This window comes from Salvelinus fontinalis, chromosome 19 (genome assembly GCF_029448725.1).
Source record: "Salvelinus fontinalis isolate EN_2023a chromosome 19, ASM2944872v1, whole genome shotgun sequence".
Lineage (NCBI taxonomy): Eukaryota > Metazoa > Chordata > Actinopteri > Salmoniformes > Salmonidae > Salvelinus > Salvelinus fontinalis.
The window spans coordinates 24,852,910-24,875,402 of NC_074683.1; the positions used below are offsets into that span (position 1 = coordinate 24,852,910).

At 44.6% G+C, this 22,493-nt stretch overlaps 1 protein-coding gene across 1 annotated transcript in view; it reads right to left on the minus strand.

Moving 5' to 3' along the window:
* Nucleotides 1–874: 874 nt before the first annotated feature.
* Nucleotides 875–22,493, minus strand: part of itprid2 (ITPR interacting domain containing 2) — a 54,155-nt gene continuing 32,536 nt past the window's right edge. The window contains exons 5-18 of the mRNA XM_055871129.1: nt 22,125–22,178; nt 19,426–19,468; nt 19,172–19,270; nt 18,692–18,900; nt 15,416–16,077; nt 14,438–14,498; nt 6,399–8,473; nt 6,116–6,190; nt 5,815–5,942; nt 4,466–4,610; nt 4,116–4,181; nt 3,412–3,840; nt 2,644–2,763; nt 875–2,518 (exon numbers count right to left, since the gene is read on the minus strand). Of these exons, the coding sequence (XP_055727104.1) occupies nt 2,656–2,763; nt 3,412–3,840; nt 4,116–4,181; nt 4,466–4,610; nt 5,815–5,942; nt 6,116–6,190; nt 6,399–8,473; nt 14,438–14,498; nt 15,416–16,077; nt 18,692–18,900; nt 19,172–19,270; nt 19,426–19,468; nt 22,125–22,178 (4,154 nt within the window). The 3' untranslated portion in view covers nt 875–2,518; nt 2,644–2,655. The remainder of the gene's footprint in view (nt 2,519–2,643; nt 2,764–3,411; nt 3,841–4,115; nt 4,182–4,465; nt 4,611–5,814; nt 5,943–6,115; nt 6,191–6,398; nt 8,474–14,437; nt 14,499–15,415; nt 16,078–18,691; nt 18,901–19,171; nt 19,271–19,425; nt 19,469–22,124; nt 22,179–22,493) is intronic.

A 22,493-nucleotide genomic window follows, 5' to 3' on the forward strand; every position in this document is an offset into this window, starting at 1 on the left:
GACATCAAAACTATGAAATAACACATATGGAATCATGTTGTAACCCAAAAAGTGATAAACAAATCAAAATATAGATTCTTCTAAGTAGCCAGCCTTTGCCTTGACAGCTTTGCACTCTTGACATTCTCTCAACCAGCTTCACCTGGAATACTTTTTCAACAGTTTTGAAGGAGTTCCTACATAGGCTGAGAACTTGTTGGCTGCTTTCCCTTCGCTCTGCAGTCCAACTCATCCCAAACCATCACAATTGGGTTGAGGTCAGGTGATTGTAGAGACCAGGTCATCTGATGCAGCACTCCATCACGCTCCTTCTTGAAAAATGTCAATGAAATAAAATAGAGCGTGGGAAGAGAGGGGTTTTGATGTACCTGTAGCATCTATTGAAAAACATCATTGAATCCCTTAATGGAATGTGTGTGTAAACTTCCAATGACCACCTCTATCAGCGGTTCATTCTCCTCCATTCAAGAACCACTAGTACAATAGCCTGGTCCCCTGTATCAAATCTCCTTTTTACCCACAACACACCTGAGAGCCCTACAATATGCCATCTTGTACAGAGCCGGGTTACCATGGTGATCACAGGCTACATTGGATTTCTCTGCTATCAAATTAAAGTGGTTTTATTTTTAGTCATAAACAAACATTTGAGATGGACGCTGAACAGAGGAGCACACTATGAAAACAATGCTATCAACTCAGCATTACTGTAACCTAACTGAAACAGCTGCATTATATATTTGCTCTATACATTGTATATTTGGAGACGTCCCATGCTTTCAAATTACCTTTTAGAATCCCAATCCCAGATGCAATCTGCTGAAAAGCCATTTAAAAGCAAAAATATACCACAAATAAAACCACACCAAATCTATTGAAAATAAATACATCTTTATTATTTGCTATAGAGACAATCCCTCATGCATCCCGAGATAAAGATAAACAAAATCCGGTTAAAAAGAAGCTCTCCATTAGCAGGAAGTAGCCACATATTGAAATAAATCAGTTAGTAACAATAAATCATTTTGGAATACAATATAATTAAACATCTGTGGTAAAATAAATGTCTGTTTCATCTTATAATTACAAATCCAGCAGGAAAATACAACATTATAATCCTCACATTTGAAATATAATATACTCATAAATACACAATGATTCTGTCCATAAGTAAGAGCGGGAACAATAGGCTCTATTGATAGTTCTACCAGAGTCTATCAGATGCGATAGACGGTTCATTCTACTCTCCAGTTCAAGACAGCAGTCTCTCTTTTACAGTATCTCTTTCCTCATTCCTGTAAAGAAAATATATCAGGACAAATACATTTAGTGGTTTTAACATCTGTTTAAGATAAGAAATACAGTTAGGAATGTGAACGCTTTTTGTTTGTTTTTCACGTGAGACAGTTTTCTAACAAAAACGCATACATCTGGGTCGGATTCATTAACCACCAAACGGAGGAAAATGTACTGAAACAGGGCGAGACTAGCTGGACTTATTAGTCCAATAAGAAACTCTTTCATTTCGTTGAAAAATGCTTTAAAACGTTTTCCATTGTTACCCTAATGAACATGACCCAGGACAAAAGTGTGGAATTAATATAATGCATACACTTGTCTTCAAGTGGTGCGTTTCAAAAACAGTTTATACTAGTGATCTTTTCAAGTTCAGAGACAGTGAAATGTATTGCACAGTTAGTTCTAGACCTGGGTGCAAAGACTATCTGAGCATGCCTGGATTAATTCACGAATATATAAGTCCCAAAAGAGTCAACCCCACCTATCTGACACTCCCGGCAGGCAGAGCAAATGCTCAAAGTACTTCAAAGATTTCAAATAGTATTTGAACCCAGGTCTGGTTCATTCCTCATAGAGGTTGCATTAGAAGAGGGCATGGTCATTTACAGCAGACACTAAACTCCCATACAACCATTATCATCAACCAGGCCTTAAGTCTCCTCAACCTTGGTCATCTTTCACCTTCAGGACAAGACATACACTCTGACCCACATCTACGTGCTTAAATACAACCCATACACACTGTCAGAATCATGGCATAGGCCTAACATAACGTCACACACAGCCAGGGTGGAATTGGAAAAAAAATCCTAGAATTAACCTTAAACACATTTTTGCATGTCAAAATGACATCATTTTGGGTAAATTTTTTACAACATAGTTAGTCTTTAGCAAAATAAACACACTAAGTAACATTCTGTGTTTGAAATTGGACCGTTAGACAGAAGAAGAAAGTTCACTATAAAAGCAAATATATAGCATCATTTGTGTCTCCCAGGTCACCAGGCATACGGGTGTTAAGGCACCAGCCACCGTCACACTCTGAAGTAGAAACCATAGAAATCTAATTCTATTCATATGGTAGAAACACAGTGTTAACGTATCTGCCATTATCTCTGGAAATAGTTGAAACAGTGTTAAGGGGTTGTTGGGCTGTTCAGTGCATGGATTCACCAGTGTTCAGGTTGGGTAGACTACACCAGGCCTCATCAGTGTTCAACTGCAAGGGAAAACAACATTCTTTTAGAAATAGAAGCACCTGCCAAGGGGTATAGGTTGACTTGGAACAGATCGATCCGGCTCGAAGAATCGATTTATACAACTAATGAATTAATGATATTGGACCTGTCGTCATGTTCACAGCGGATATTCTCTGGTCGACACAGGTGATCGTCGTGGAGACACGGCAGCTAGGAGCTCATTGACTATCTCCTGTCGGATCTCATCAGCTAGACTCTCTTTAATCTAAAGAGGAGAGAGAAGGTACAGAGATGGAACAATGTTCAAACACACAAGTACTATGTTCACTCAAAATACAATTCAAGGACACTAGGGAAAAGTCCATTTCCTGTAGGTTTGATATCTTAACAAACATAATGGAACATTGTTATTTATTACATTTCTATCTGCAATGCTCTGAAAGTTTCACCTCACTGAATACCAGGAATATCCTGTACTGAGAGGTGTCAGAGAACAGAGAAAGAACATCTCATCCCTCAGAAGTACTGGGACACCGCCAGACAGTTACATCAGGCCACATGGCTAAGACATAGCCAACAGGATTCAAAAGTTCCAAGTTTCCTTTTGGACCTTTAAAACGTGCTCCATTTGTCCCCTGCCAAGCTCTTAAAATCAGACCAGTAAATTATTTTTCATGAGCAGAACCGCCTGTCAATAGCTACGTAATCACCTCGTCGGTCAGCAGAAAAAAGTTTCTATCCATATCGGCCAAGGACATAATAAAACATGTCCTGGACATTTGAGCAACATTGGCATTCCATATTCAACAAATACTGTAGGGCAAGGCCAATTTGGGCAGTTTAGGTAAGGAAACTTCTTAATGTTCTCTACAATTCAAAAACAGAAACTAAGATAACTTTCGGTCTCACAAACCTCCTTGATGAGCTCCTGTAGATGAGGGTTGTCTGCTCTTCCTCCTCCTCTCTCTTTGCCCCTCTCCTCCAGTAGGTGAGGGTCTACAGCTGCTCTATCTCCTCCAACCTCCTCCTCCTCCTCGTCTTCAGGACCTTGCACTGGCAGTGCCTGGTCTGAGCACTGGGATACCCATGTGGCAGCACCAGGCCGTGGAGGGGGTGCCGGGGTGAGGGAGACGGAAGCCCGGTATATCCCAGTCTTCTGGGGACCTGGGAGGGACAGCGCCGGGGTGTGGGATGGGCCAGGGTGACGTTCAGAGGACCTCGTTGGACTGGCTGACCTGGAAGAGAGGCCTGAGCTGGGGGCCATGCTAGCTCCGCCCTCTGCCCTGCCCTCGTAGCCCAGCTCTGTCTGCAGGTACAGCTGCTCCCTCAGCAGGTCCGACATCTGGAGGGAGAAACCACACCATACATGTCACACAGTGAGGGAAGAAGTGTGACAACAGTAGAACCATAAAATTAGATTGACTAGTACAGACATTCCTTTAAGTCAATGCGCTGATGGGTTGACCGGCAGCAATTGACGGTACCAATACTAGGAAGGAAGTAAAAGCATTCATTTTTCATTATATTTCTATGAATAGAGCACACACCATTAACAGGAGGAACAGTCTAGAGGAATGACCTAGAAAAGAACAGTCTAGAGTCAATGCAGGTACTCACCGGCTCCATAGCTCTCAGAGCAGAACTGTTAGACAGGCTGTCCATGCTGTGACCTCTCTTCATACCCTACAGGAGAGAGATATCAACAACACTAATGTTACAATACAGGAGAAGAGGGGTAGGTGATGATATGATGGGTGGCTAAACAACAAACACAAGAGTAGTGACGTACATGTAGCCTGATGTCAAAGGAGAAGAACACAGAGGAACCCACAGTACTGGTGCCAAGCGGAAACAGTCATGACAAACCATTTATCAAACATGTTTAGGAGTTGAGAAAAGAGACACCAAAGATGGTATCCGCCTGTGTGTGTATGCCTGTGTTTCCAGATGTAGTTCCAGGTACTGACCATGCTGTGGCGGTAGAGACTGTGCTGGCTGGCAGAGCGGAGCTGCTCGTTCAGGGTCAGCAGCCGCTCCTCCAGCTGGAGCTCTAGTTCCTGCAGCTCCTGTCTCACTTCAGACCGTAGACCCTGCAGCTGCTCCGCCTCCTGCCTGGCAACCACAAACAGAGAGACCACTTAACACTGTCTGCCTGCCTGGCAACCACAAACAGACAGATAGCACTGTTAACTTCTTGACGCTAGGAGGAAGAATTTTTATGCTTGGAAAAACAACGTTCCCAATGTAAACGGCCTATTTCTCAGGCTAAGATGCTAGAATATGCATATATTTGACAGATTAGGATAGAAAACACAAAAGTTTCCAAAACTGTCAAAATATTGTCTGAGTATAACAGAACTGATTTTGCAGGCAAAAAACGGAGGAAATCCAACCCGGAAGTGCCTCTTATTTTGAAAAATCCCTGTTCCATTGCCTGCCTATCCACCATTTAAAGGAATATCAACCATATTCCTTTTCCAATGGCTTCCACAGGTTGTCAAGCTTTTATTCTGGAAAAATGAGCGAGATCTATCAAATCGCGTCAGTGTCCTTGATTAGTTCTTGCGCGCGAAAGTGGTAGTTCGACATTTTATTTCTGTCTTGTATTGAATTACTTTACCCTCCGGTTGAAATATTATCGATTATTTATGTTAAAAACAACCTGAGGATTGATTATAAAAACATTTGACATGTTTCTACTAACTTTACGGATAGTAGTTGGAATTTTTGGCTGCCCTTCAAGACCGGCACGAGCCTGTGGATTACTGAACATAACACGCAAACCAAATGGAGGTTTTTGGGTATAAAAATCATATTTATCGAACAAAAGGAACATTTGTGTAACTGGGAGTCTCGTGAGTGCAAACATCCGAAGATCAAAGGTTAGCGATTAATTTTTTTGCTTTTCTGACTTTCGTGACCAATCTACATTGCTGCTAGGTGTTCGTAATGTTTTGTCTAGTGATCGATAAACTCACAAACGCTTGGATTGCTTTCGCTGAAAATAAAGCATATTTTCAAAATCTGACACGACAGGTGGATTAACAACAAGCTAAACTGTGTTTTGTTATATTGCACTTGTGATTTCATGAATATAAATATTTTTAGCAATTCTTTTGAATTTGGCGCTCTGCAATTCAGCGGTTGTTGATGACAATTATCCCGCTAAGGGAATCGTGCGCCAAGAGGTTTTAACACCGTCTGCCCACTTGGCAACCACAAACAGAGAGACCACTGTTAACACTGTCTGCCTGCCTGGCTATCACAGAGTATGCCAACATCCGTGCGCTAGCCAGGGTGAGGGCCTCTAGCCTACCTCTCGTCGTGACTGAGGTGCTGGTAGACTAACGCCTGTTGTTTAATCAGGGACAGTTCCAGATCCATCATCTGAGTCCGGAACACATTCAGACTCCTCCTCTTAGCCTGCAGCTCCTGGAGAGAAGTCTGAAGGGAGGAGGGGATGTAGAAGAGGAAGAAGATGACTGTCTGTTGTCAGAGAGGCAGAGATTCTCCTTTATCCTAACCCACATGAGACACACCCACAGGGAGATTTGAGGAAAGGATTGATAATCATTCATTTCATTTGTTTAAGATTGTCAGTTGAGCTGAGTTTATACCTCATACAGTGGTTGGGCAGGTCTCTGAGGGTTGAACATGTCGGAGGGAGTGTCTGCTCCGCGTTCTGATGAATTCTTGAGGGCAGAGAAACCATAGATAAAACACTTAGTCAATGATTAACTGTGTTGCAAACGTGTGTTTGTATTATGGGTGGGATGGAAAGTGAAAACGCATATGATTAATCATTATAGTGCTCACGTCAGAAACAAGTTGTTAAAACGGCAAAGAGCCTTGCAACACCTATGTATAACACCTATGTAGTTTGTGGTTGTTTTGTCTCACCTGAGCCAAGTTCTGCACAGTTCCTCTGATGTCGTGAAGGACCCTTCTCAGTTGCATCTCAGTGGTAGACAGGGCTGGGGGAAGACGGGAGGTTGTAGCCATAGAGTCATGGGGGTAGGGGATCAGAGGGTGGTGGCCCAAGTATGGAGTACTGTATGGTCCTCCATAGGGGGCAGTAGAGAGATGAGGCAGGTTGGAAGGTGTGTATGAAGGGTTAGAGTAACAGCTATGGGCAGTATAAGGATTGTTGCTGTTTAGCTCGTTGTAGGACCCACTATAGGGGTTACCGTTGTAGTTATGGTAAGTTGAACTGAAGGGGGCACTAAGAGGTGGGGTGTTACAGGAGGAGCTGTACAGGGAACAGGGGAAGTTGTGTGGAAGAAGGTTACCCATGTTGTTAGTGTAAGGAGCACTATAAGGAGGACAGTTAGGGGCCACATGATGGGGTAAGGTGGGAGCTGCGTGCTGGGGAAGGTTAGGTACACTACCATATGGATGGGTAGGGAGGCTATGGAGGGTGTGGTGGTGGTGGGTGGAGGGCTGATACTGGAACAAGTTGGGGACACTGCCATGGGGTAGGGTGGGACTATTGTGGTGGGACAAATAGGGATTAGGGTTGCTGCATTGGGCTAGGTTGGGGACACTGCCTTGGGGCAGAGTGGGGTTGTACTGGGCTGGGTTAGGGGTGTTGTGCTGAGCAAGGTTGTGTTGAGTAAGGTTAGGTTGATTGTGTTGGGCTAGGTAGTGCTGTGTTAGGTTGGAGTTAGGGTTGATGTGTTGGGTGAGGTTAGGGTTATTGAAGTGAGCCAGGTTATGTTGGGTGAGGTTAGGGTTATTGAAGTGGGCCAGGTTATGTTGGGTGAGGTTAGGGTTATTGAAGTGAGCCAGGTTATGTTGGGTGAGGTTAGGTACGCTACAGGTGCTCCAGGCACGGTGGTGCTCCCCCAGAGGCCTCTCTCCCCACTCAGGAGGGTGGCTGTGCAGTGAGACGGTTGAGCGGGTCAGGTGGAGGGGGATGGCCAGGGGGTAAGGGGGCACCCTGTCCTGAAGGCCTCTCAGTTCACCATCTCTTTGTAGCCCGGGGCCATGTGATAGCTCGGTCCCTCTGTTGATAATCAAGGTAGAGCGGCAGCTGTCTCTCCTCTGACACTCATCCTCCACAACCTCCTCCTCTTCCACAATGGACCCCACCTCCTCCTCCTCTTCTGGGGTGTATTGGTAGGAGAAGGCTGGCTGGGTGCAGTGCCTGACTGTACCCTGGCCAAACTGGATCCTGACAGAGGAGACCACACGGGAGGGGGTGAGGAGGGAGGTAGGCAGGGATCGGGACCTCGTCAGGGGGGCTCTTCTCCTGAACAGATCCCTGGCTGTCAACTTCCCCTCCATCCGGTGTACCTGGAGTCCTGAGGACGAGGCCCTCTGCTGGGCCCTGTGAAGGGCCCCTTGGACCCTGGCTGAGGCACCTAGGCTAGGGAAACTGGCGCTAGGGCTGGGAGTTCTGGCTTCCATCTCCACCCTGTCAGGCACACCCTCCCTGGCTGGGGCACCAGAAGAGCTGCAGTGTGGGGCCGGGACGGAGCCATGGTCTTCTGTAGAACCAGGATCAGCCTCCATGTGAGGCTCAGCAGTACGGTAAGTCTCAGGTGTTAACTGAGGAGTGTCAGAGGCATGAACAGAAGCAGCTTCCTCAGCAGTGTTATGCTTCTGGTCCTGCTCTGAGTCTTGGGCCACCCCTCTGTCTCCTTGTTTAGGTAACTGATGGGTGGTGTACTGTGACACCTCCTGTTGCTCCTCCTCCCCATTAGGGCTCCAGCTCCTCCTTCCGTCTGCCACAAGGTGTTTCTGTGGGACAGAGAGAATCTGCACCTCCTCCTCCCCCTGCAGCCTCCCAAAGGCAGGGTGTTCCAGGGCTAGAGGAGTGGTCCCCTCCCCAGCGTGAGACGTCACTGTGGTCTCACTGTCACAGCTGTCAGAGCTCTCCTGTACCTTTAGATAGTTAGCTGAGCCGTCAGTAGAAGGGTCCTCTGCAAAGCCACTACTGTCTGACTGCTGGCTGGCTGTTCTTAGTAGTTGCTCTGTAACGGACAAAGGCAGGGAGAGAGAAAGTGAGAGAGAGTTAACCTCTTGACGCTAGGGGTCAGATTATTATTATTTAAAAAAAATAAAAATAATGTTCCCAAGGTAAACGGACTATTTCTCAGGTCCAGATCGTAGAATATGCATATGATTTACAGATTAGGATAGAAAACACTCCAAAGTTTCCAAAACTGTCAAAATATTGTCTGTTTATAACAAAACTGATTCTGCAGGCAAAAACCTGAGTAAATCTAACCCGGAAGTGATTTTTTTTAAATTTATTTTAATCTGTGTTTCCTTGCCCGTATTTCTTCCATTTAAAGGGGTATCAACCAGATTCTTTTTCCAATGGCTTCCTCAGGCTGTGACCAGGCTTTAGACATAGTTTTAGGCTTTTATTTTGAAAAATGAGCGAGATTTTTCAAAAGTAGTCAGGTGTACTTTGATTAGTTCCTGCACGCAGAGGGGTAGCTCTCCATTTTCTTTCTCTCTTTTATTGAATAGGTTTCGGTCCGGTTGAAATATTATCGATTATGTTTGTTAAAAACAACCTGAGGATTGATTTTAAAAAACATTTGACATGTTTCTACGAACATTACGGATACTTTTTGGAATTTTCGTCGAAAAGAACGAGGCTTTGGTTTTCTGAACATAACGCACAACCCAAAAGGCATTTTTTTTGTTATAAAAGTAATATTTATCGAACAAAAATAACATTTATTGTGTAACTGGGAGTCTCGTGAGTGCAAACATCCGAAGATTAAAGGTAAGCGATTAATTTTATTGCTTTTCTGACTTTCGTAACCATGCTAATTTGGGGCTAGCTGTTCTCGCATTGATTGATACACTCACAAAAGCATGGATTGCTTTCGCTGCAAAGCATATTTTCTAAATCTGACACAATAGGTGGATTAACAAGCTAAACTGTGTTTTGGTATATTTCACTTGTGATTGCATGATTATAAATATTTTTTGTAATATTTTGCGCCCTGCAATTCAGTGGTTGTTTAGGAAAATGATCCCGCTAAAGGGATCCGTAGCGCAGAGAAGTTAAAGAAAGATGTCAGAGTAAGAAGGACCATCAAACAAAACAAATAATTTAACATTTCACAGTGTAGAGTCAAACATGTGTTCCATCAGTATATTTGCAACACAGTGAGAATACACTTGTAATCCCTCTATAAAAGTCGTATTATACACCAGAGAGTAGACTTGATCAGCTCCAAATCAAATGTCACATGCACCGAATACAACAGGTGTAGACCTTACAGTGAAATGCTTACTTATAAGCCTATACACAACGATGCAGTTAAGAAAATAGTTAAGAGTTAAAGTAAAAAATTAACAATAAAAGAAAAACAAAATAACAACGAGGCTATATACAGGGGGTACCGGCGGTACCGAGTCAATGTGCGGCGGTACAGGTTAGCTGAGGTAATATTTACATGAAGGTTGGGGTAAAGTGACTAAGCATAGGTAATAAACAGCAAGTAGCAGCAGCGTAAAAAAGGGTTTGGGGTGGGTGGGGGGGGTCAACGCAAATAGTCCGTGTAGCCAACTGATCAGCAGTCTTATGGCTTGGGGGTAGAAGCTGTTAAGAAGCCTTTTGGACCTAGACTTGGCGCTCCGGTACCACTTGCCGTGTGGTAGCAGAGAGAACAGTCTATGACAACGGTGTCTGGAATCTTTGGTAATTGTTAGGGCCTTCCTCTGACACCGCTTGGTATAGAGGTCCTGGATGGCAGGAATTTGGCCCCAGCGATGTACTGTGCAGTACACACTACCCTCTGTAGCGCCTTGCAGTCGGTGGCCGAGCAGTTGCCATACCAGGCGGTGATGCAACCTGTCAGGATGCTCTCGATGGTGCAGCTGTAAAACCTTTGAGGATCTGGGGACCCATGCCAAATCTTTTTAGTCTCCTGGGGGGGAATAGGCGTTGTCCTGCCCTCTTCATGACTGTCTTAGTGTGTTTAGACCATGATAGTTTATTGGTGATGTGGACACCAAGGAAGTTGAAGCTCTCAACCTGCTCCACTACAGCCCTGTCGATGAGAATGGGGGCGTGCTCAGCCCTCCTTTTCCTGTAGTCCACTATCATCTCCTTTGTCTAGATCACGTTGAGGAAGAGGTTGCTGTCCTGGCAGCACACTCCCAGTTCTCTGACCTCCCTATAGGCTGTCTCATTGTTGTCGGTGATCAGGCCTACCACTTGTGTTGTCCGCAAACTTTAATGATGGTGTTGGAGTCATGCTTGGCACACGCAGTCATGGGTGAACAGGGAGCATAGGAGGGGACTAGCACGCACGCCTGAGGAGCCCCCGTGTTGAGGATCAGCGTGGCAGATTTGTTTCCTACCCTCACCACCTGGGGGCAGCCCATCAGGAAGTCCAGGATCCAGTTGCAGAGGGAGGTATTCAGTCCCAGGGTCCTTAGTTTAGTGATGAGCTTTGATGGCACTATGGTGTTGAATGCTGAGCTGCAGTCAATGAACAGCATTCTCACGTAGGTGTTCCTTTTGTCCAGGTGGGAAAGGGCAGTGTGGAGTGCAATAGTGGGATTTCTTATAGGTGTACAGGCTAGAGTCCCGCTCCTTGAAAGCGGCAGCTCTAACCTTTAACTTCTTATGGCTGCATGGGCAGTATTGAGTAGCTTGGATGAAAGGTGCACAGAGGTGCCCATATTAAACGGCCTGCTCCTTAGTCTCAGTTGCTAGTATATGCATATTATTCATATTGGACAGAAAACACTCTGAAGTTTCTAAAACTGTTTGAATTATGTCTGTGAGTATAATAGAACACATATGGCAGGCAAAAACCTGAGAAGTTCCACTTCCTGTTTGAATTGTTTCTGATGTGTCAGATTTTCAACCAAGCTCTCAATTGAAATTTCAGCGAGATATGGGTGAGTTTTCACTTCCTACGGCTTCCACTAGATGTCAACAGTCAACAGAACCTTGTCTGATGACTCTAATGTGAAGGAGGGGGCCGAAGGAGACAGGAATGAGTAATCACTTCCACAAGCTGATCAAGCATTCACCATGCGCCTTCACATAAGTAGGACGTCCGTTCCATCGCTCTTCTGAAGTCAATCTAATTCTCCTGTTGGAACGTTATTCAAGATGTATGTTAACAACATTCTAAAGATTGATTCAGTACATCGTTTGACATGTTTCTACTGACTGTTATGGAACTTTTGGACATTTCGTCACGTTATAGTGGACGCGCTTTGTGACTTTGGAATTGTTTACCAAAGGCGCGAACCAAAGTAGCTAATTGGACATAAAAACGGACAAATCAAGCATTTATTGTGGACCTGGGATTACTAGGACTGCATTTTGATGAAGTTCATCAAAAGTAAGGAAACATTTATCATGTATTTTCTGGTTTCTGTTGAGTCCAACACGGCGGCTAATTTGGCTATTGTTCTGAGCTCCGTCTCAGATTATTGCATGATTTGCTTTTTCCGTAAAGTTTTTTTGAAATCTGACACAGCGGTTGCATTAAGGAGATAGATATATATACACTGCTCAAAAAAATAAAGGGAACACTTAAACAACACAATGTAACTCCAAGTCAATCACACTTCTGTGAAATCAAACTGCTCTGGCAGTGCACCTCCTTGCACAAAGGCGGAGGTAGCGGTCCTGCTGCTGGGTTGTTGCCCTCCTACGGCCTCCTCCACGTCTCCTGATGTACTGGCCTGTCTCCTGGTAGCGCCTCCATGCTCTGGACACTACGCTGACAGACACAGCAAACCTTTTTGCCACAGCTCGCATGATGTGCCATCCTGGATGAGCTGCACTACCTGAGCCACTTGTGTGGGTTGTAGACTCCGTCTCATGCTACCACTAGAGTGAAAGCACCACCAGCATTCAAAAGTGACCAAAACATCAGCCAGGAAGCATAGGAACTGAGAAGTGGTGTGTGGTCACAACCTGCAGAACCATTCCTTTTTTGGGGGTGTCTTACTAATTGCCTATAATTTCCACCTTTTGTCTATTCCATTTGCACAACAGCATGTGAAATTTATTGTCAATCAGTGTTGCTTCCTAAGTGGACAGTTTGATTTCACAGAAGTGTGATTGACTTGGAGTTACATTGTGTTGTTTAAGTGTTCCCTTTATTTTTTTGAGCAGTATATATATATATAATTCCATGTGTATAACGTGTATTATCATCTACATTTATGATGAGTATTTCTGTTGAAACGATGTGGCTATGCACTATCACTGGATGTTTTTGGAACTAGTGAATGTAACGCGCCAATGTAAACAAGATTTTTTCTTATAAATATGAACTTTATCAAACAAAACATGCATGTATTGTGTAACATGAAGTCCTATGAGTGTCATCTGATGAAGATAATCAAAGGTTAGTGATTCATTTTCTCTCCATTTCTGCTTTTTCTGACCGCTATCTTTCGCTGGAAAAATGGCTGTGCTTATTGTGGTTTTGTGGTGACCTAACATAATCATTTGTAGTGCTTTCGCTGAAAAGCATATTTGAAAATCGGACACTTTGGTGGGATTAACAACAAGATTACCTTTAAAATGATATAAGACACGTATGTTTGAGGAATTTTAATTATGAGATTTCTGGGTTTTGAATTTGGGGCCCTACACTTTATCTGGCTGCTGTCATATCGATCCCGGTAGCGGGATGCAGCCATAAGAAGTTTTAACTCAGTGCAGATGTTGCCTGTAATCCATGGCTTCTGGTTGGGGTATGTACGTACGGCCACTGTGGGGACGACATTGTCGATGCACTTATTGATGAAGCCAATGACTGATGTGGTATACTCCTCAATGCCACCGGGTGAATCTCGGAACATATTCCAGTCTGTGCTAGCAAAACAGTCCTGTAGCTTAGCATCTGCGTCATCTGACCACTTCCATATTGAGCGAGTCACTGGTACTTCCTGCTTTAGTTTTTGCTTGTAAGCAGGAAATCAGGAGAATAGAGTTATGGTCAGATTTGCAAAATGGACAACGAGGGATAACTTTGTACGCGTCTCTGTGTGAGGAGTAAAGGGGGTCTGGTTGCACATGTAAAATGCTGGTAGAAACGGATTTAAGTATCCCTGCATTAAAGTCCCTGGCCACTAAGAGCCCTGCCTCTGAATGAGCATCTTCTTGTTCGCTTATGGCATACAGCTCGTTGAGTGCCGTCTTAGTTCCAGCATCGGTTTGTGGTGGTAAATAGACAGCTACGAAAAATATAGATGAAAACTCTATTTGTAAATATTGTGGTCTGGAGTATAGTGATTCCCTAAAGAGCACACCCCTGAGGCTCTACGGTGTAATAGATTATCATGGTCAGTCGGAAAACAAAACATGCTTAGTGGTTATACAAGGTTTTATCTACAAATGGCCCTCTGTTTTAGATGGGTCACCCACTTGTAATGGATTGTCATGGGGCCATGTGTTCTAAGTACCAATGTTCTTAGAAATAAAAGCTAAATTAAACGTAATTCAATCAGCATAATGAAGATGCATCCCTAAATATCTACTCTCTTATTCCCTGACTTCACTAATCTAAAACTTATGCTACAATTCATTATCGGTGAACACAACTGGACAGGAAAGACATGTGTCTTCTTTTGTACAAGTATTTTACGTATACGTATTATTTTGTCTAAAAGGCCACTATGGAACATTTCATCAGAGTATACTGAAGCTAGAAAATGACCTGAGGTATTTAATTAGCTGCCATAAGACACAAAATGTTATTGAATATATTTGAGAGATGAGTGATTATGACCAGTTAACTAATTCTACTGATGAAGCAGAGAACATATTGTTTTTATGTGATAACATAATTATTCATATTAGTGGACATCCACTATGGAAAATTCAGTAACACTTTACATTCATCTAAAAAGGTATAATGCTTTATGACTTGTTATAAGCATGTATGAGCCTCTATACTGTGTTATAAGGTATATAATATGCAGGCCAGACTCACCACTACCAGCTCTAGAGGTGCTGTGTGTCCCAGGTAAAGCCTCATCCTCATTACTCTGGACCTGAAAGACACACAGAGCGAGACAGACAGACACACAGAGCGAGACAGACAGGACACACAGAGCGAGACAGACAGGACACACAGAGCGAGACAGACAGGACACACAGAGCGAGACAGACAGGACACACAGAGCGAGACAGACAGGACACACAGAGCGATACAGAGACAGACACAGACACAGAGACATTTACATCTATGGTGTGGTAAAACAAAGACAAAAAAAAACTACACTATTATTATTCGGATGAATAACATCAGGTCGCAGTGATATTAACCAAGTCATATTTTAAACTTGAGAGCTATGCCCCCCCCCCCCCCCCAGGCCATTTCTACGCAGACACACTTCTGATACATACACCCCCTCCAGTTACCGGAACTATAACAACCCTGTTCTGTAAGATCTGGAGAGGGGAAAATTGCAGATTGAGCCACAATAACAGCCTCCAGGGTAATCCATTAGCTCTCTCTTACAATTCTAACTTATTTATAAGCTGGAGTTCTTGTTCTTCGCTTTCCTCACAATATCTGCTAGGACAGCTAAAATGAGGATTGTGGGAAACACAATCAAGCGATGAAAGATAAGAAAATACAACTGTATTGAACTGAGGGCAGTCCTGCGATCAAAATTGAACCCCCTTCTGAACCCGTAAGCAACCCCAAACAAAACAAACTGAGAGGGCAGTATAACTAAGCTCAGCCAAGAATTGAACCCCTCTCCTCAACTCTGTGTTTGAGATGGAGGTAGAAACGTCTGCACAAACTGGGAGGACAGTAATGCTAAGTCTAGAATTGAACCCCTCTCCCCAACCTTCTGTGTGCAGTCAAAACTCATACTGAACTGGAAAGGCAGGAGAACAGTACAACTAAGCCAAGAACTGAACCCTGCTTCAAACCTTGTGTGTGTGAGTATAGCCCTACCTCTTCCATCTCAAAGGAGTCCTTGGTCTGTGTGCGGAGGTGGGCGATGTGAGGGTTGGGCAGCAGGCTGTAGTTAGGTTCTTTATCTGGGGTTGATGTGATTGTTTGCTGGCTCTTCAGTTGAATGTCTTGGTGCTCTTTCTCCAAGTTGGCCTCGTTGGACAGGCTCAGGTCACCCTCCTGGGTCAATGCCTGGCCATCTCCGTTCACTCCAGGGTGGTCTCCATTGACACTTAGGGTGGCCTCAGTGCTGCCTCCAGAGTGGCTCTCCTCAGTCACCGTGGCCAGAGATGGAGAGTCCTTCTTCCTAAAGGCCTTCTGCTTGAGCTCACCCTTATGGTCGGAGTCAGTTGTGACGGCACTGTCCCCTGTACCTGGACTCACATGGTCTGCCAGTTTCTCTGTAGTAGACAGGGCTGTGATGGTAGGAGCCCCCCCCTCCCCCAACCCACCCAGCAGGTTGTGTTTAGTGATTGTCTTCTTCAGGATCTTGGCTGCATTCAGGGCTAAGTTGTTCCTCCTCAGAGGAGAAGGAGGGACGATGGTGAGCGGTTCCCCATCTAGGCTGCAGATCTTCTGGACAGTCTGGCCGGAGACCTGGGAGTAGAGATGGAAGAACTCGTTGGCCACCGTGGTCAGGACCTCGATCTGACGGAAACGACCTTTTGGGGGGTGGGGGGGTGGGGGGGGGGGGAGAGTGGAAACTAGAATTAAAATACAAGCTTTGGGGAAAGAATAAGACTTGATTAACTTGATAAAGAGAGGAAACTAATAGAAACAATGGCCTGCTGAGTCTTTTGACCAAAGGCTCAAGCTAGCTAGTCCCCAGAACGCCTGGGAATGTCCTCTTATAGCAGCAGATTCAGCCCTCATCATGGGTGTAGTTAGTTTGGAGGATGATGAAAGACAAAGCTGCATCCTGACGTTAATACCAGCCCCGTGGGCACAGATAGGCATAGCCTGTCACAGGGCAACCATAACTCCCTTGAACCATCGTCGCAATGACATCGAAGAGAATAAACCTCCCCACATTAACAGTGTGTCATAAACGACATGATAACGCAACAGTGCGAGTGACTAAGTACGCCAGTCACCATGATATCTATCCCCACCACATGCATGTAAGCGACTAATATACTTCTGCAAGTAAGTAACAAATACATCCTCTGGGCATTATCTCTGAGCCCAGAACACAGTCTCTTCCTGATCCCTGACCACAGCTGACTCCACAGAATAAGACCACAGAAGAAAACAGAAGTAGGAAGTGAAATTTCACAAGGCCTTTATATTTATGATGAGAGCACCATCCCTTTTAGCTGCTCACAGCCAGAATCCCAGGGACGTTCTCAGGGAGAGAAAACAGGACTTACATAAGAAAAATCAACATGACATTGAAGAGAAGAGGGCTGTTCCAGGACTTTGAGCTGCTAACTGCAGTACATGTTGGAACATCACTGAGACAGACAGCAACATGAGAATTCTACATTCCAGAGTCTAAACCTTCTGAGGATGCTCACTGATCTATGATCCCTAGAACCCTTGGAAGTTGTGACTCCTAAATCCCTGCAGAGCTGCCTGTGCTCAGTGTGCTGTAAGTCAAGTCAGTCCACTGTTCTGAAACAGAAACAGCCTGTCATTCAGTTAGTGGGGCTGCTGCAGCGCAACAACAACTCAATAGGTAGACGACAAAAACTCCTCACATTAACTTAACGGAGGGGTGAAACTTCAAAAAGGGATTGAAACGACAGATACTCATACCCCCTTTCAACATCTAATCTCGACCAGATGAAGATGAAACTGACTCGAGAGCTACTACAACAGCGCTTACTGGGCCTCGGTCCAGCAGTTTAAAAACAACAAGAGAGTGCTGTTACAGGGCTGAGGCCACTCTCTCTGTCCCCTTCCTGTTCCTCTCTGGCTGGCCAGCCAGGATGCAGAGTGGCTGCTTTGTCCCCAACTCAGATCTCACACAGCTCGGTCTACGACAGCAGGAGTTATGCTAATATGGGTCTATAAAGAGTAAAACGGCCGGTGCATAGTGCTGTGTGCTCTGGCAGAGTGAACAGACCCAGGACCAATGTGTGTGAGGCCCGATGTGAGCAGAGTACAGAGAAGAATCAGGTCCTCCACTACATCTCTTTTTGGTGGTGTCCTAAATGGCACCCTATATAGTGCACTACTTTTGACCAGTGCCCATAGGGAGGGCTCTGGTCAAAAGTAGTGCACTATATAGGGAATAGGGTGCCATTTGGGAGGTAGACCCTGTCTCTCTCTCTGCCGCTCTGGTCACCACATTGTTTGCCCAATAGAAGACAAAGGCTTCCTTGTGCTGCGGCTCTGTTCACCCAGCTGCACTAGAATGGGCCCTTACTCTCACCATCCCAGCTTCCAGCCCAGGCCCCCAGATCTACATGCTCTTGTTTGGCAGACAGAAGCTAAATCTGCCAAGAGGAAGAGAAGAAAAAGAAACCTACCCACAATGCAATGGCTTGGTGGGAACGGAACCCATTGACTGATGGTGTGCCATTGATTATTACACCACCTACAAAGATACCAGACTACCCCTACATGTAACTAGGGCTGGGAATTACCAGGAACCTCACCATACTTAGGTGCTGATATAATGTGTTGCTTTTCTCCATTCAATATCTATTGCGATTTGATACTACGATTTTACGGTGATTTGATGTTCCAAACATATTGCTCACTATATGTCTGAGAAATTAACAAAATGAGTTTTGATCAGTCATGGAAATAAGTGCTGAAAACATGTTGGCTCACTATTTAAATAGAAATGAAGAACAAGCTGTATGGAGAAATATTCTGGCGCAGGTACTGCCAACTAGCTCTAGTTAATGCTACTTAGAATTAAAAAATAAATAAAACTACAAATCGATACTTGGAGTCAAAGTATTGATATATCATCCATTGATATAATACCATCACTACCACATCCCAACAATTCATTCCAACCATAACCCACCCACACACTACCACCATCCCCACCGTACCATCACCCCGCTGCTCCGCACTCCAGCTGACACTCTATCCATATTCCTTCATCACAACCCGTTTGTCTGCATGTACGTAGGTTGTACATTGTTGTCTGTCTGGACCATTTTATAGCAGTGAACAGCAATATGAGCAGTGTTTTCACAGCTCGAAGAATGAGGGGAAGGGAAAATAGAGACAGAAAGCTAAAGAAACAGACAGACAGCGAGGTAAAGCTAAAGATGCACAAAGCGTATGAGAAAAAAAGCAAGTTAAAGCTGTTACTTGTCAGGGCATAGTTGGGGTTCTCCATCTCCATGCGTTGCAGCTGTGCTCCCAGATAGACCTTGATGTCGATGCCCTTAGCTCCGGAGGAGGCGTTGAAGAAGCGCGGGGGGATCTTAGAGGCGATGTCCGGCTCCTCCCGGCCAAACCCCAGGTTATATAGGATCTCTTCTGGATCCTCTTCATAGAGGTCCAACAACTCAGACACACTGGACAGAACACACAAACCATGTATTACAGGACTCCAAGTATGAAAGCATATATAACGGCACTCTACAGCAAATGATGTAGCTAGTGAGGTTAAGTCAAATGAAAAACTTTAACAGAGTACCTCTGGCTAACGTCAGAGCCAATATTGTATTAAACTTGATCTATTATGTCTGCTTTTTCTTGGGACCTGACCTGAAATGTCCCAGTTACAGGGATTGTCATCCCCAAACCACAGCTCTTGGCTCAGGGCCTGTCTACTTGTCTGCTCACCTGGACACAGTGGTGCTGCTCTTCCCTGATCCTGTTGAGTTCATACTCCTGCCTTTCTGCCGGAACTGGCTCCTCTTGTCCTTTGCAGGCATTCCATAGCTGAAGAGCAAAGTGGGCATGCAGTGATCAGTACACGGGTCACACCACAGCCACAGGCAGTAAGACAACTGCAGAAGACTGAACTGAGGCGGGTGAGAACTGAGGGGGTGAGGAGTGACCAATAGCATAAAGGGGGGTCTCACAGTCTCACTTACCAGGGTGTCTCTGCTTTGGCACTGTTGGGCTGAAGGTGGTTGGCTGCAGGGAGGTTAAAGAGAAAGAGAGGGGAGGGAGAAGGAAAGAGGGGAAAGAGAGAGTGGGGGAAGGAGGGAGAGAGAGGAAGATAGAGTTGAATACAGGAGCTTTGTATGCTGCTGTGTGCCGTAGTCAACTGACTATATACAGTAATTGCTGATTCCGGCATTTCTCTTCAAAGTTCATCTGTCGAAATCTAACGTTATACACTGTCAAAAAAATGGATATAAAAGCAACAACAAATGTCTACCTTTGTAAAAAAATATGTGTTTTTTTCTTTTTACAAGAAACCACATCTAACATACCGTCTCTTCCACATATGACATAAGGGAAAGAGGCCAGAGTCAAAATGAGAATCCCCAGAAAATAACGAAATCCTCAGCTCTGAGACAGCAAGGAACATAATGACAGAATTATGGCTTGAGTACAGTAGAGACAGAGAGAAAGTGCTCCTGAAGTATGGCCTCATCTGTCAGGAGAACTCCTGCTCAGTCGGAAGGCCTCTTCCAGGTTGTCTTAGTGACATAAAGAATGCAAACTGAGGACTGTGGGCAATCCCCAGAAGCCTTAGTGTGGAGACCAGAGCTGGGTTCAAACACTATTCTAAATCATTTCAAATACTTTATCTGTGCATGGTTGAGTTTGCTTGGCTTGATGGACCAATAGAATCGTCCCCACAACTGTAAACCCCGCCCATCTGGCACTCCAGGCAGGCTAGAACAAACACAAAGTATTTAAAAGATTTCTAATAGTACTTGAGCCCAGGTCTGGTGAAGACAGACAGGAGAGTACACGTTGTCTGTCAGTTGCCTGAAACTGAACAAACTCAAATCAGCCTAACTGGTTCTTCAGCCTCAAAGAGCTCGATTATCATCAAAGCATGCTTTTCCATTGAATGACTATTGTTGTGCGTGTTAGCCTGTTAACAGTAAGTTGTTGCTACTCACTGATGGAGTGGATTGGAGCCAGAAGGAAGAAGGGCCCTCATACAGGTGCCTGTTGAGACTTGTAGCATGACATGGGCACAATGGAAGACGGATCTCAGGTATGACTAGGTCCCTTTCTTTTGCTTCACTGTATTTGTATGTCCCAAATGGCACCCTATTCCCTATTTAGAGCACTACTTTTGACCAGAGGCCTGTATAGGGAATAGGGTGCCATTTGGGCCACAACCTGAGACTAAGCAGGTCAGAGCAGACCATAACAGGAGCCAACCCCAGCACGACACACTAACTACCCTCCCACCGTCTCTGGTCTGCACAAACACATTAGTAATGTGTGGAGTGCAACCATGCGGGCAAGTACAAAATCTGACTGACCCCATCTCTCAGAGACGAACAACAAAGGGAAGCAAATTAGGGAGCATACATCACTACAGCTGTTTCAATGGAAGAATGAGACATTCATCCACAGCTTTGACAGTCCTAGGCTTGCTCTACCAACTATGAGCCTCGACAACATTCAATACAGGTCTGATTGTATGAATCAAATAATCTATTTAGCAAGTATAACTATCCTCTCTTCAAAGGGACGAACACAAAAAAACGTCCTATGAACAACGTGGTGCAAATGACCACAACTGGGCTCAAATACTAATACTGAAATCATTTCTAAATACAGTAGCTGGCTTGATTGAGCTCGCCTGGCGCAATGGAACTAATGGAATTGTAGCAAAAGCACAAACTCATCTGGCACTCCAGGCGCCTAAAGCAAACGCTAAAATTATGAAAGATATCAAATACAATTTGAACCCAGGTCTGCAAGTGCCACAACAGGACATTGCTCTAACCACGGTAAGCCTACAACTATGTGACTTGAGAAGAGGGAAGTGTTGAGGGACAGACCAGATAGTTATCATGGGGGAGTAGAAAATAGCTGTATAGCAGGGCCAGAGGACATAAAAGCTCATGTATGTTCCTATTTAGATCCGAGGAGACAGTTTAAACTGAGATAGATCCACTCTTTCATTATTTATCCTCCTCTACTCCTCCACCAACAGGCAGGTCACCCAGAGGGTGAAATGAGAGCTAGATATGCTATCTGATCACACACACACACTGCTCTGCTCTCCTTTCCTTTTGACTGGGAAAGCTAGGTGTGTGTCCTTGAGTCCTCATGTGCACGTTCGCTCATGAAGAGCAGTAACAGCAGGGAGTACTCCCAAGGTCCTATTGCAGCTTTAGTAAAAACTAAAGAGGCAAATCACTTCAACAACAAGAAGCTTCCAGCTCAAAATTGTTAGGACACACAGATTTCTAGGCCGTGTCTCAAAATGGCACCCTATTGCCTATTAAGAGCACTACTTTTGACCAGGATCCAGCCAGAAGTGCACTATAATATATAGGGATCAGGGTGCCATTTGGGATTCAGGTCTAGTCTCTCTCAAAACAGCTCATAAGCATCGTAAAACTGCCGTAGCAGTAGTGTGATCCTAGGTCATATTGCTCTAGTGACAGAGAGACACAAGCACAGAGAGAAACACAGAGAGAGACACAGAGAGAGACACAGAGAGAGACACAGAGAGAGACACAGAGAGAGACACAGAGAGAGACACAGAGAGAGACACAGAGAGAGACACAGAGAGAGACACAGAGAGAGACACAGAGAGAGACACAGAGAGAGACACAGAGAGAGACACAGAGAGAGACACGTCACCCACCCTCAGCTCCCAGAAACAAGTCGTCTTCAAAGCTGCATCCATTCTTCATCACTCCTGTGAAGTAGTGATAGAAGATCTTTCATTAAGCCCTCAAACAGCACTTATACCCTACAATAGACTAAATAACCATTCACATAAAAACGTCTGCACGTGCCTGTAAAACACAACGGACATGGTTAACTGAAGGCATTTTAAACAGACTAGCCTACTACAGACAGACAATTCAAACCACAACAAATATTTACGCTTGGTTAGGAGAAATATTTACCGTGGCTGGTTGGTAAGTGTTACCTACTGTAGATAGCACCAGCTGCACATGTAGGTTCACATTGCCCAGAAGACTTTATAGCAAATGCAGGGAATCCAAAT